At 34.8% G+C, this 15,438-nt stretch overlaps 1 protein-coding gene across 2 annotated transcripts; it reads right to left on the bottom strand.

Moving 5' to 3' along the window:
• Window positions 1-470: 470 nt before the first annotated feature.
• On the bottom strand, window positions 471-14,765 carry LOC105977066 (CHD3-type chromatin-remodeling factor PICKLE). Of its 2 annotated transcripts, none has more exons than XM_013002326.2 (31): window positions 14,521-14,765; window positions 14,237-14,392; window positions 13,058-13,195; window positions 12,813-12,967; window positions 12,263-12,424; window positions 11,347-11,594; window positions 11,132-11,227; window positions 10,858-10,994; window positions 10,536-10,748; window positions 10,344-10,451; window positions 9,638-9,688; window positions 9,432-9,531; window positions 8,709-8,851; window positions 8,508-8,605; window positions 8,112-8,250; window positions 7,840-8,009; window positions 7,553-7,619; window positions 7,341-7,463; window positions 6,065-6,174; window positions 5,899-5,980; window positions 5,185-5,382; window positions 4,619-4,769; window positions 4,428-4,530; window positions 4,203-4,277; window positions 3,747-3,808; window positions 3,582-3,658; window positions 2,783-2,907; window positions 1,965-2,421; window positions 1,581-1,707; window positions 1,119-1,192; window positions 471-1,037 (listed from the first exon to the last, which is right to left on the bottom strand). In XM_013002326.2, the coding sequence occupies exons 2-31, from the start codon at window positions 14,387-14,389 to the stop codon at window positions 708-710; spliced, it is 4,272 nt and encodes a 1,423-aa protein (XP_012857780.2). In that variant the 5' UTR covers window positions 14,390-14,392; window positions 14,521-14,765; the 3' UTR covers window positions 471-707. The 2 variants fall into 2 exon arrangements, with proteins under 2 accessions (XP_012857780.2, XP_088680289.1); XM_088824163.1 differs by having other exon boundaries at window positions 4,428-4,542; window positions 14,521-14,756.
• Window positions 14,766-15,438: the final 673 nt, after the last annotated feature.

The raw sequence follows: 15,438 nt of genomic DNA on the forward strand, positions 1-15,438 counted from the left end.
CTTGACCTACTAAGTACCCTTTCTAAACAGTTCATCATGACCTACTAATTTTAGTTATCTTCATCATCTGAACCATGTCATTTGATGATCCTACAAAGCATCCTCTCCAAATGGTTCATCTTGACCTACTAATTTAGTTGGTCATATTATCATGGTTGTGCAGGACAATGGGAATTTATATGCAGGTTGATGCTCAAGGAGAGGATTATTAGTATGAGCTAATAATTAATTTCCTAGGTTGTTGTATTCTATGCCACCCTTTGGTATTGTAAGAGGAACAACTTAATGACAAATCATTTGTACAACCCTTTGATATGATTTAATATGCGTATAACCAACCTTTTGTCCAATCAGAATTTCCCTGAAGCTCTGTTTGTAGAAGGTATATTCATTCCACGTGCGTTTTCAATTTGTTCGGACAAGAAACAAACAATGAAAAGGGTGCGCAACAATCAAAACAATGATCAAAGTAAGCTACTAAACAACCAACAACCTTTTCATGATAAAACAATCAATTCTAAGAGTAACATCTATGGGCACAATCGTCCATGCATACAAACAAACAGACACACAACATATTAAAACAATATATAGTTTTTAATTTAACTAATTAATTCACGATCTGTAGTCCATCATATATTCTGTAGTTTCTGGAAGAATTTCAAAATAAATTGGAACAAGTACTAGTTCACAATGATGATGATGAGCTAAGAAGGGGTGGCAGATTTATTGTCCTCCATTTCTATATCAACAGATCCATCTCGATTTGTTGGTTCTGCTTCACTAGTATCTGTATCCATAACTTGTCCAAGTGTAGATGAGGAGGAACCCAAATTCTCAACTTGCTCCTTGTCATCATCCGCTTTACAGCTCAGCTTATCCATATACGAACTCAGCTGCACTGATGAAAGTATTTGGTCTATCTCTTCATTACAAACTTGAAGAACACCCATACTTTTTCCCATCTTCAAACTAGCAGCTCTATTATTATATGCTTCACCTGAATCTGGTCCATTCTCACCCACTGTCCTGCTCATCTGCATGGTCGTACCCAAATTATATTCTATCGACAACATTCAAATTAACATTGCAACTCATTTATTATCAATAGAATTTACCTGGTTATAGATTCTGGCCATACCTAAGCGATCCGAGTTTTTATCACAAGCAAATACCGAGATTTCTTCAGGAGCTGCATTTACCGGGATATAAATACAGGTCATAGCTTCACTCTTTTAGTAATAATAAGTTATCGAGAGGAAAGTTTTGGAGATTTTCATTAGATTCTTTCAATGTAAAATAAATCCCAAAACTCTGACTGTCACTTTTTTAAGTTAAAGTCAAATTCTAGATATATGAATAACTTAGACCTTAAGTCATGTGACTGATGATATATAGCTCCATTCTCCTAAAGTATACTATGCATTTGGAAATTTAAGAAAAGATATTACTACACATAACAGGGAAACCTCACAAAAGATTGGGAACAAGAAGAGCTCATTAGTCTCAGTTAACTTATATCACTGTTTAGCTACATAAATATTCCAGACAAGTTTTATCGACCAATTAAAGAAACTTACAGATTATTTCAACTTGAGGCAACTGATCCATCATTTGGGCATCTGATTCCCCAGTGCTTGAAACTTTTGTATCTCTGACGCTGTGCCCAGTCCCATCAACTGGAATTTCATCTGTTTTTTCATCAGCCTGAAAAGAATCATCTAGTTTAAAAAAAGAAAACGTGCGGTGGACCATAAATATTGACCTCGCAGTAGAGTAAATATGACATTCGTCAATAAAAGCATACACCTCAAACAAAATTTAACAAAGTGATAGCATCTCAAGAGGGACAGATCCAACAAAGGAATAAACAAAGCATGCCAGGTTACAATCAAAGCATTTTTGTACTACTTCTACCACCATTAATGCATAAAAATCCACCTATACTAATATAAAAGACTTACATAATATACTTTCTGGTATTCTGCATTGAGTCCTTTTTCTAAAAGAAGCACCCTTTTTTTGACAAACTCCACTTGTCTTCTCTGCATCTCCCTAAAATGATAGAGCATAGATTGTTCTTGAACAAGTTGTGGTCTGGTTGAAGTATCAGTAGTTCCATGTGCAACATCAGCTCCAGAACCATTTCCCCCAGTAGCTCCCTTTGCCTGTGCAGGTGCTTCAACATGTTCCGAGTTCACACCATCTTGTGGTTGAGAAAATCCCGTTGCAGGGACATGTGGTTGAGAAACTCCCGAAGCAGAGGCTTGTGCCTGAGACACCCCTGAAGAAATATTTAGTGCTTGAGGAGTTCCTGTGATAGGTGTGTTGATAAACGGAAGGTTCAGCTCTTGACAGATGACTTCCTGTATTCTCAAGTCCTTGTCGTCAACAATTGCTTGCCATCTTCCATAACCATGTCTTGATGTTCAGATAAACAACAAAAATCAAATTAATACACGGAAAAGTTACAGGATGGCTTTATTAAATCAAATGACATGTAACGCGGCTTTAATCATAATATTTAAAATAGACACAGAAGATGATTGGAAGTACCATATTTTGCAAGGAAAAATCAACTAATTGTAGAAAGGGATAATGCTTGATAGTTATTTCTTATATTTGGACAATTTCATTCTTTAAAGGCTACAACATCTACCCCAACCACGTTGGATTCAGACTCTATGTTGATAATAATATGTTTGTTTCCCCCTTCGTCATGAAACTTCAAATCGAGAAGAAAAAAAAAAAGCTGAAGAGAAAGAGGCAAAAGGGATCATACTTCATTACTGCTCGCAGCAGCAAGCGGTCGTGGTGCTCCTTCCAAAGTCTGCCTCCTTTCAATCCTGGGTAGCGGGATATAATATCATCCGTGAAAAGGGTAGGGCACTCTGATAAAGCATTGACCTGCCAACCCAAAGAAGTTTTATCAAACAGGAATTGAGCATGAGAAGATATCTGTAATTTAATACTAAGGTGTTGATAATATGCAACATAATCCACTAATCATATGATACAAGATATCATCCTGTCTTCAAAAGTTAAAAGAGGCATAAAAGTTTGTATAAAAGGTATTGCAGGAAATGTTCACACGTTTTTTATTAGTTTCTTACCCATACAGTGTTAAAATACATGGCCTCATGCATACATACAAATATATGTGGAGCCAATAGATGTCGTCATTTTCAAAAGGCCTGGTTGCTGAAAGATTGTCATAAATGCAGATTTGGAGAGCTGTTTTGAATTCAATTTGATGCTATATATACATGTAGCCCGAAAAAGTTACGACATTGTATATGAAGATTCTACCTTGGCCCTAGTAAAGTTATAGCTATACAAAATAAGGCAAGCTAGCCACAATCTGCTCAGAAATGTCTTATTAAATAATTAACTAGGACTGTACATTCACAAGTTCAAGTGGTTAATGACAGCAACACTCCTTTCTATCCAATAACACAAGATGTCAAGACAAAAATTATCACTGAAAGACAACAGCAATAAATAAATTTAAAAAAAAAAAAAAAAAGCCATCGAGTGATAAGACCAATGGAACTATTTTTTCTTCAGGATAAAAACCTTACTTTTTCCCTGAAGAGAGTTAGTGTTCCTATCCTGACAAGTACATCCTCTATTCTTAATCCTTCTTTGGGTACACCATCTGCAACCAACAGAAATTATGTATCCTTCAACTGGTTAACTAATAAACTAAATGTACTTGAATAGAGATATTTGTAGTGCCGAATTACCTGAAAACGTAGGCGAATCAGTTAATTCTTCGCTCATGTGCTCCAAGAAAAGTCTCCCATAACTGCATAACAATTAATACTAATCAGCACATGTGTAGCTAACTGTAAAAAGCATTCAAAAGTACATTCGCTGAAAGAACAAACTATTAGCCCATTTAATAAGAGACTTGATTCAAAGCATTTCACGCTGGACTAATTTGTGCTTAAGAGTTAGTCCAATGGACAAGGTCACCAATCTTCAGGATTTCCCAATTCTACAAGCAGGGGCAGAACCATGATTTACTACTGAAACAAATGTCATATATAGTTGCATGACATCAGCTTCTAAAGCATGTAAGCCATAATGACGAAGAATACAAGTCCAAGATGCCTGAACCAATGTAGCTGCTCTGACACAGATATCGATGCAACCAACATTTCAAGATAAACGTGGAGTAGAATAAACCGATCACATACTCATTGATCTCTTCATAGGTCTTCTGTTTTAGACGTGGTGCAAACTCTACCCAATCACAGTCACCTATTCCAAACCTGACACACGGTTCAGATACAAACATTATTCTTTGAGAAAAAAATATGAACTCGAGATTTATCTACTCAAAAAAGAGCAAAAGAGGCAAGAAAAGCAATAAATGGAATTTAATATTGAATTTTGATGAGAACTCGAGAGTAAAATGCAACCTCATCAATATTTGAACAAACACAGCCCTCTGATTTTGATTAAAGCCCAGTACTCGTAAATATCTTCCTTCACCCTCCAGCAAAGGAAGTTTTTCTGAAGTGTCTGGTGATAAAATTGAACAATAGAAAAATAGTTAGGCACTGTCTCATTCGTCCCATCAATTAATGAATAATAAGTATTTAATCCATACCACGAACTCTCTTTCGGTAAGGCCTTCTGACAGCTGCAGCTCCAGCTGCAGCTGTCTCGTTATCAGTTAACTCGGCTTCATAGTTATCATCTTCCCCATCGGAACTCACATCTTCCAAACCAGCAAGGTCATCGTCTTCAACAGATACCATCTGCACTCAAGTATATATAAGGCAAACACAAAAGGAACTATGAAAAACAAGATAATTAATACTGCACATATGTTTCACTATAAAACCCCAGAATGGTGAAAACCACAAGCTAAACTTTTGGAACATTAAATATCTTGTATTCATAGAACATCTGACGTAACATAGATAATTGATAAATAGGAGTTAATATTCCAATTGCCATTAAAAGAGTAATTAGGAGTTTTGTTAAATATCTTGTTTTTACTCAACACATATGTTGAATGGGCTTCACTTGATCAAACAACCCTAAATTGTGTATCAACTATCATGCTCTTCATTTTTCTTATCCACGCATTTCGAGAAGTGTACTAACAATAAGCAACTTAAGATTTAAGTGAGCATCACGGCAAAAAACTAATAGAATTCCAAAACATACCTGTTTGCGGCTCCTCTTTCCCTTGCCCATAGCATTAAACTCTTCCACTTTGTGAACTTCGTATTTATCTCGTAAAAGGTCTTCCCAAAAGCTTGCTCGTTCAGAATTGTTCACCGAGGGTTTAATCTCTGGTGCTGGCAAAGGTGTTTCCTCTTCTATTGCCAATTCCGATTCATCAACATACTCGAAATTTGCTACCTGCGACATCAGCTTCATTTAGCTTCCACTAGAATATGAGGGTTCATTAGCAGAATATATTAAATAGAGTAAAGACGAATAAACAAGTAAAAAAGAAGTCTCCAATATTCAAAAAATAGAAGTTGTTCAGATACAGGAAAATCTGACCTAAGCACTTTCCCAGGACCAATAACAAAGTCGAAAACTACTTGATGACTTCAGTTATTACCTTGTCATTCTTTCAAACTGAATCGCAGCAACCCTAATCAACAATTGGGGAAAACCATAGCCAACTATAGGGACCAGATTTTAATAGTACTCAATAATATCTCCGTTTTGAATAATGGTATCCAAATTTTCTTACCATGTTATTGTACCCGTTTAACTGAAATGATGGTTTCATAAACTATCGCGACAAAAAACACAGTATCACATGTTAGATCTAGATGGTATGACACACGAGTTATGACCAACTACCTACAAAAGTCATGTGGTGACATATACAATATTAATACTGAAATTCAGGTAATTATGAACCTTAAAGGCTTTTAAAAATCCATCTTCCTCTTCATCGTCCAATGGAGCCTCTTCATCTTCAACTTGTTCACGATTAAGTAATCTACATCACAGAGCATTCACGTTTTAAACTAACCACATAATGCAAATAGTACATCCAGTGGAACATCGGAGAAAATTAATTTACCTATCAATTGCAGTATCATCATAATGGATCTGACGAGATTTTACCGACTCATCGTTATCATCAGCAAATAACTCCTGTGAGCCATACCTTATGATATCATCTAATTCCTCCTGCACCCGAATCAAAATATATCAAAACAAGAAGCTTCAAAAAGAACACCGAGGAGAACTTGACTTCTTCCGATAAATATATAAGCAAGAAAATCCTCAAATATGTCAACAGATATATAAGAAAGGTAGTCGTAAGACTGGAGAATGCCCTCCAGTTGTGGTATTTCACTAAATTTTATAAACTCACCACGGATGGTAACTCCTATCAGATTCTATAGGTAAATTACAACATATTCTGTAAATGCTATCTGATTTTAGGAAACCAAATCATTCATGTGGAATGCACTTTGCATATAAAAGGGAGGACGCGTAAGCACTAGCACTGTTACATGTAAATAGAGGGAGATTTGCTGGAAAATGACAGATACGAAAAACTAGAGAAAAAGAAAAAGGAAAATCTGATGGGAAGAAAATCATTTGGGGAATAAGATTCTGCGGAAACAAAAATCTACTTTTCCAAATCTAGTATGTATAGAAAGAATTTTCCCCAGAGCCACCATACTATATAGCATTTATTACATATACTTTCTCATTTTTCTTAAAATATTTAGGTTTTCTTGTTTAATACGAAGAATTTTATTCTTATAAATCTAATAATGTGTATTGAATATACACGACTGTCAAAAATTTGTTCATTAAATTGTTTCATCAATCTTGAGTTTATACATCGATTTAGTACTTATGATGAACTTGGTTTAGTTTAAATGGCTTTTCCTTTACCCATCCTACCATTTCGAATATAAATAATACTAGCACCTATATTGTCTATCGACATTTAATTGTCAAGTCAAAATATTATAACATCTACATTCTTTGATGGTGGAAATTTCATTGACTTCAAGAGAACTAATTCATATTAGGCACAGGATGGGAATAAATACCACGGAAAACTATTGAAAAATCAAGTCTCAGCAGTTGATATCTCTTACCATTAATCTTCTTGATACTACATAATGTACTTTTTTTTTATTTTTCTAAAAGACTACCACAAAAGGAGTAAAGGAACATGTCACATAAATACAAGAAAACAACACAGATCCATCTATGACCTTGTGGTAGAAATACAATGCAGCAACACATATCTATCTGTGTAAATCTATGCAGCATGAAAAATTGGGATAACTCGATGGCAATAAACGGTTCCAATTAGACTAAAATACTTTTACCTGGTTAATATTTTGTGCTTTGAGCCTTCCGACTACTAGGTGTTCCAAAACCATTTTCTTTTTTGTCATCTGCATCATCCTTTCTTCAATGGTTCCACGTGCTATGAGCCTGTAAATCATTACCTACATATAGAAGCATATTTTAAAATCATGTATACGCCAAGCAGTGAACATGCAGATTCTTCCATTGCGAAATCTACAATGAGAGTAACCTTATTGGTCTGACCAAGGCGATGAGCTCTTGCCATTGCCTGCAGATCTGCGTGAGGATTCCAATCGCTGCAATTTTTATGTTCGATTACCACATACCCATACGAAATTAGAATACGCAAGCAAAGAGACATAAATACATTTATTTTGTTTTCTTTGAAGCAACATTTGGCATAGTTCTAGCAACATTAAATATATCAAAAGAGAAAAGATACATGATCATACAAAAATGAATACAGTGCAATAATTTGGAGGTACATGCCATTACACACTAAAACATTAGGATTACCTGTCATATATAATTACAGTGTCAGCAGTAGCGAGGTTTATTCCTAATCCCCCAGCTCTAGTTGAGAGCAGAAAACAAAATCTTGATGAATTCTTAGCATTAAACCTATCGATTCGAATTTGCCTTTCTGCTCCACCAACTTTTCCATCAATCCTTTCATAAAGCCATTTCTGAGAAATATATAAGAATAGCAAAAAGCAAAAATTGGAATTATTGCCGCACGTATAAATATCATGTAAATTGAATACATTCATTCATTCAATTATTCATACCCTATAGTTACAGTAATCTTCTAATAGGTCCAGCATATGCTGAAACTGAGAGTAAATCAAAACTCTGTGGCCCTGCTCTTTAAGTTTGAGCATCATCTTGTCCAGAAGTTGTAATTTTCCCGATGTTTCTAACAGTTGCCTGAGATAAATATCATTGTCAGAAGAAAAGTTTTAAAATGTATCCATCTTGAGAATAGGAAAACTATGATATTGTACATCAAATGAAACAGATTCATATTTATGTCTTCAGTAGAATAGTTTTTTTACAGAACAAGAGCAAGCAGTCAAAATAAAAGACAGAGATGACACAAAAATTAATTTCATGCAGTCACCAAATCCATTTTCAATTTAAACCAACAAAAAATCTAGGAAACCAGAGTAAAATGCATATATAACCTGTGAAACTCGTTAGTATCTTCCGGTTCAACTCCTTCCAACATAAAGAGATGACAACAGAGCTTGCGCAGTTCCATCACCACATTTATAAGGGAAATCTAGCAATCAAAATTGTTAACTAAGTACTTCTCTCACACTAAGCCAATTATATTAAATAGAACATTATGAGAAGTTGAATACGATGGTCAATTAACAACTTACCTGGGCACCACCTTTGCGAGTTAGTATCTGGTAATTGCGGGTCAAGATTGCTTTGTAATACTCTTTCTGCTTTGTACTCAATTCAACACGCAAAATTAATTCCTTTTTGGGAGGTAGCTCTTTCATGACATCTTTCTTTAGTCCTGCAATCAAAGTGTAAAAATTCATATACAGTCATATGAGTACAAAAATGATATGATGCATAGTAAGAGAATAATACTAAAAGAAACTAAGGCCTTCAACATCATAGTTCCATCTAAAGCCTCAAGTAAATATGAGCGGTTCATAGATCTGCATGGGCCCATCTTTCGCAGCTAATAAAGTGACATCAACGATCCATGATGGTACAAGATGGTCAATATATGCATAAACAGGGAATATTAATAGACCGATCAGATCGCAGATTGAAACCATTCCTCGAAAAGGGTTGAAAATTCCTTTTTATTCGTCTATTGAGGATTTCTGCAAGGTTCATTAAATGATGGTATATAGTATCTATTCACTCATAGGTTGATATTTCTCTTTCTTATTTTTAAAGGTGCTAGCAAATGTTCATTATTGTATATTTATGCATCTTGCAACTCAATGATAAACTCTCTCCAGTCATAGAGGGCTGTCGTATAATGAACATTTTGGGACAGGCTCGCACATTAGTTTTGTAATATACAATGTGCTCACAATTTCAAAACACACACACACACACACACAAGTTTCAGTTCGTACTTCGTAGGAGATGCGGAGCCAACATTTTATGAAGCCTAGAAATCTGTTCCTCTTGATTGATATCCTTGAACTCCTCCTGAAATTCCTCTAAACTTCCAAACTGAAAAGCATTTTGATATGAAAAATAGGTCATGCCAACTCTGTGGATAATCATGTCACTCATTTCAAGAATAATAAAATGTAATGCCCATGTTGCAGGGACTAACCTTTCCTGCATCAAGGAAATGCATAAGCATGAAGAGTTCGTCCAAGTTGTTCTGCAACACGAGTTCAATCAGAAATATAGATACATGAAAAATTAGATAGCAGAAATTGCTTTAGATGATCAATTTTATGCTTCATGAGTGGTTATCGATAAGTTTTCTAAAGATCAAACTACGGCAAAAGATCTTGTTTGGATCACAGGACAAGCAACACTCATGATCAATTTGTGATTTGTGAGTAATTATCGATAATTTTTCTGATGATTAAATAAACGGAACTGTTCTTTTCTGGCCCGCAGTAACACCAGAGAGTCATTAGCTTTGCTACACAGATAAGTAGTTTAGAATATTGGCATCAATACAGTAGCAACTCTGGCATGATTACTGAATAATGATAGGTCCATTCCTTATACCCAAGTACATATAATACTAAAAGCGGTTTCTTATGTATGACTTGTCACTGGAGACAGATGCGCAACAATCACTCATTTGAATCAGGTTGAGAGATTTATGTGTACATTTTCCACCAAGCACAAACTAGACATAAACTACACATGTAAATTAGTTCGTAAACTAACTTTACTGAGGGTATTGCACAAACCAAATCATCATTTGCTGTTACATTTATATAAAAACAGAAAGTATACGAGTTAGATGCATAAACAACAAAACTACAGTAGAGTTTCAGCTTAAATCATAATGGAATTACCTGAAGAGGAGTTCCAGTCAAAAGGACACGATGCCTGCTAGAGTACTGCGTCAATGTAGAAAAAAGTTTTGAATCCTTATTTTTAAGACGATGGCCTTCATCAACAATCTGCACAGACATGTTAAGTAATTTTCAAGAGAAATTATAAAATAGACAGGGAAACAGTCACAACTCAAGGGAATGTCAGTTCACCATGCACTCCCACTTTATAGGTTTCAATGACAATGAATCCATGTTGATCATTTCATAAGATGTCAAAAGGACATCAAATTTTATTCTGTCTTGTTTGCTTTCGCTGACAGATTGACCAGATTTCTTTTTCTTGCTCTTCTTTTGATTTTTAGGGTAATAAAACTCGTGTTCTCTGATCACATTGCGTGCCTGGGCAGTGCCAACATACATCACCTGCAGCAGTTAACTCTTTACTAAGTACATTCCCGATAATATAATGCAACTTCAAACATAAGCATACTCTTTAGCTAATCTTTTCCAACCGAAACTCATGAATACTTACAACATTCATATGAGGAGCCCATGTGGCAAATTCACGTTCCCAGTTCCTTAATGTCGAAAGAGGAGCAACAACAAGATGATGAGATATATTCTCCTCAAACAGAGACGCTAAAAAGGCAATACTCTGTATTGTTTTGCCTGTGAACAAAAAGATTTATAGAAATGGAAATTCTGCTTCATGATAAAGCAAGAGAAAGATAGTTGAAAGGCAGTAAAACTCGAAGGCTAACATATACCAAGTTCCTCGATAAAATATATATATATATATAGCTTACCAAGTCCCATCTCATCTGCAAGTATCACATGTGTCTGTTTGGACCAAGCAAAACGTAAGAAATTCAACCCTTCAAGCTGGTATGGATGCAATGAACCTTGATTTCAATGAGATAATAACAGAGTTAAAAAAAAATAATAAATATATAAATAAAAGAAAAGGACTGATTATGTCAAAATAAACGACTGAATTCGATTTAATAAAGAGACTATGTACCTCCAGATAGAAAATCAGGACTTCTCTCATATTGTTGAAACTCTTTCTGTTTTTTCTTTGGTTCCATGGCATCACGTAGGCTGCTCTTTTGTTTTGATACAGCGACCTTGTCATAATGAGACTGAATTCTGTTAAATTTTTCAATTTCTTTATGAAAGGATGCAATGTCTGACTCCGACTCCCAAGAGCACTCATCATATGGAAGCTCCTTCCATTTCACAAAATATTCTTTCTCTCCATCTATTTCCCTGTATTGAGAATAAAAGCACTCGGCATTAGCAAGATACATTGAACACAACTACAATAATCTGCATAGACCCTGTGATAGAAAATAAATTAATTTCATTGCATTACATTACGATAAAAGAAAATAAAACTCTATTTACTGTAAAAAGACTAGGTCTGGAATGTTGAATAATACAACAACCAGCATGGTGGATTACACCACCATATGGAAGTTTGTATTTGGGCATAAACACATTCCATTGCCAAATAGGCAACCAAACATACAATACCAAAGTTCAGATTCTAAACTCTACTCATGCACTTGACCCTTTTCAATGCAGCTACATATTGGATCCAAGTATAGGACCAGAGAGACTCAAAAGGCAAAGATCTGTCCAAGAATCAACTTTCCAAATTCTAAGTTGGATATCATGGTTTACTCCTCATTTCCTAAACAAGTTGTATGAGCAAAAGAATGTCTCATTTACACTGATATTTCACTTTAAAATTCGATATTACCAGAATCATTCTTCGCCATATAACCAGTTGAATACTACTTAATCTACCAATGTTCGATATATTCGTTGAGTAACCAAAGATTGTCAATAAAAGCCACAATTTATATGTTTCCTCCATAAAGAATATATCAAACAATAACTCGATCCACAGTTGTCCAAATGATTGGTGAGACCTGCAAGCAATAACTCGATCCACAGTTGTCCAATCTGGTCTAATAGGGATATATTCATCCTCAGAAATATTTGAGGACGAAGCTTGTTTGTGGAAATTGTTAACTTTCGTTCTCAATCGAGGATTTGACTTGTACGCCTTAAGAAACTCTGTCTCGGGCACCCTGAAACAATAGTATTATCCAGAATATGAGAATAAATACTGAACATGACAAACAAATTGCGAAAACTTTAGCCCTATTAAAGATACATCTCCACAATCCAAAATCAAACTAGACCTTTGTTTGGCATATAAATGACATTAAAGGTCACTCAACGTTTTACAGATGCCTGAAGAAAAATAAAGTATGTAGTTATACATATAAGAAATAAGTTAAAGAAATTGATATAATGGCTCCCTCCAAATAATTGACAGCTTGAAGTTGCAAATGGTGGAACAACAGGATATATTGCATACTGTCACTTTTAGATAATGCATTCAATTTGGAAAAGGTACCATGCTTTGGAAAACAGTCAATAAAGATTTAAAAAGAAAAGATAGAGAAACTCTACCATGTGCAATGAAGGTAGGACAATCCTTTCCACTTTATTAAATAATGTTTCACGAAAACTTGATTTGATTCCAGCTTCGACGCATCGTTGTTATCTGCAGCACTCGGACGCATCTCACTATCGAGTATTTTCTCGAGCTCATTGAGGTGGCCAACCTGTCAAAGCACATCATCTAAACAAGATTAGGAGACCCAAACCTCATTTTTCCATATTCTGAGTTCTAACTATGGGTTCAAAAGACATACACATTCGGGACATCTCCAGCTGTTAGGAAGAGGACCTTTGAGTGGTGGCAGCAAGCACATAGGATGGTAAGCATAGGTACATGTCTCGCAGCTCAAAATATTATCATCATTTCCACAAGCTTGACAAGAATCTTTCTTCTATAAATAGTATGTGATGAGGCAATGAAATAATGTACGTAAATCAAAACAATTGTATTTATAAAATGTTCCAATTCAAAAAAGGAAGTATAATATATTTATTAATCATCTATGTTTCGATATACAGAGAGATTCACAAGGCCATATCAATTATGCATTAAAATCATAATTATTCAACACCGAATCTTGTGTCTTTCAATTTTGTTTCTCAATTATCCATAGACTTCTATTTGTTGGATCATAGAAAGGGATTCTTGATATCTTTCTATCGTCAAATTTAATATCTAGCTGACGTATAGAAACTGCTATCAGATTTTGTGAAGGTACTTTACATTTTGTTGCTTCTCTTGGTTAATAACTAACTGAAATACGAGAAGGTAAATGTACGGATTACTTAAATTTTCTCTTTCTCCTCATTAATGTAATAGATAAGAACGTAGGTAAATCGCTAGTTTATGGCACAACGGCCAATAAGTTAAAAGAATAATGATATGACACGAAATCTGCCACGTGTACTAACAGGCCAAGTAGGATTATAAAACTTTCACAAGGAAGTGAGAGTTCCTGTCCAAAAACTACATGGTAATAAAAGCACCTTTGTATCAACAAAATATACTTTTATTTAATATCTGCACCTAACAAAAAAAAAACAAACAAACAAATACCGGTGCTCTCCTTACTGAAAACCAGTAGCACACAGCAACAACAAGGAAAGATCGAATGATGCAAAATAATTTGTTAACGTTCTCCAGACCGGACTTGCATAATATGGTTTCCTTTTAGATGGTGTATATTGTTTTGAATCATTAAAGGAATTCCCAAACCAAAGTTGCTGAAATCTCCGAAAATGTGCCCATATCTTCCTTCTAAATCGTACAAAATTAGGTCCCAAAAGCCAGAATAAAGGAAGAAACACATCAGGCCGTTCAATTGTAGCAGGTATACATATGCATGATATAGGGGGGTCAGTAAAAAAGGGGGTTTAAGGAACAAAAATTAAAAAGGGAGGGGGAATCAGGCCGAAAAGAAGAGAAGAATTACCACATCCGGGCGTTCAATTTTCTCAATTTTGTCGGAAGAAGCGCCCGTCGCGGATTTCCTCTTTACGAAGTCAGACTCCTCATCTGATTCATCTATGTTGTAAACAGGCCTTCGATCAGATCGAACCCGCAATCTCTCAACCAAACTCGCCATTTCCTACACAAACAACATGCGTGCAAATTCATGTAAATTTTTCAATCAAAAAATAGAAATCAAAATGGGGGCGGAAGGGTTTACGATTATATGTACAATTGTAGTGCATGCGAGCGGAGTTTCAAGTTTACCTGACAACCACTGTGTGTGTCTGTGGACTCTCAGTCAAAGTGCAGACGAAATTTAAAAAAAACAAAATTGAAACGATAGAGAGATGTGCGCGGATTAGGAAATCGAGACAGCGCAGAGCGAGAATGCAAATGGTGGTTCTATTGTGAAACGGCCACCTGCGGTGTGAGGGGGGACAAAAGTGTACTGCTGCTCTGAATTTATAGTGTGCGAACAAAATCACAAAATTGTATTTTCCAAGCCCTATAATTAATATTATTAAATATTAAATATATTTATTTGTTCCAGCCCAAAACATTTAACCATATGGGTTTTACTTTTTACTTATTTTTTCCAACTTATAATTATTATTTCTAACAAAAAAATTGCAAATACCATATGGTATTATTAATATGCGATTGAGTGATGATTCTTTTGTGGTTACTGGTTACGCTAATAATTGTTTTGGATGATTCTTTTGTGGTTATGCTAATTGATTTGTATAGTGGATAATATTAATGAGTTTTTGTTGGATAAATTAATCATAAATTATCTTTATCATGTAACTATGGAAAATGATTTTATAAAGTTTATTTATTTGGGCATCTACAAAACATCTATTTGGTTTAACCATAATAGATTGGAAATACTAATACATACTAAATATTCAAAATATGCTTCTAGTGTCATAGTAATATATATGTATGCATGTATGTGTGTGAGAGTAGTTGTTTGATAGTCCTGATTTATCATTAATCCTTCAACTATCTATTTAATACAATGTACATGTTATCTCACTTCTCAATGTTTATGTCAATATCCCATACACACATACATACATATACATTGTATTCATTAACTTGATTCATTTGATTCCATAATATTTAATGTTTATTTCTATGCTACACATGATGAATGTTTTACCGTTGATCTATACATAA

Source organism: Erythranthe guttata, chromosome 1, assembly GCF_056151865.1.
Source record: "Erythranthe guttata isolate IM_541 chromosome 1, IM_541, whole genome shotgun sequence".
NCBI lineage: Eukaryota > Viridiplantae > Streptophyta > Magnoliopsida > Lamiales > Phrymaceae > Erythranthe > Erythranthe guttata.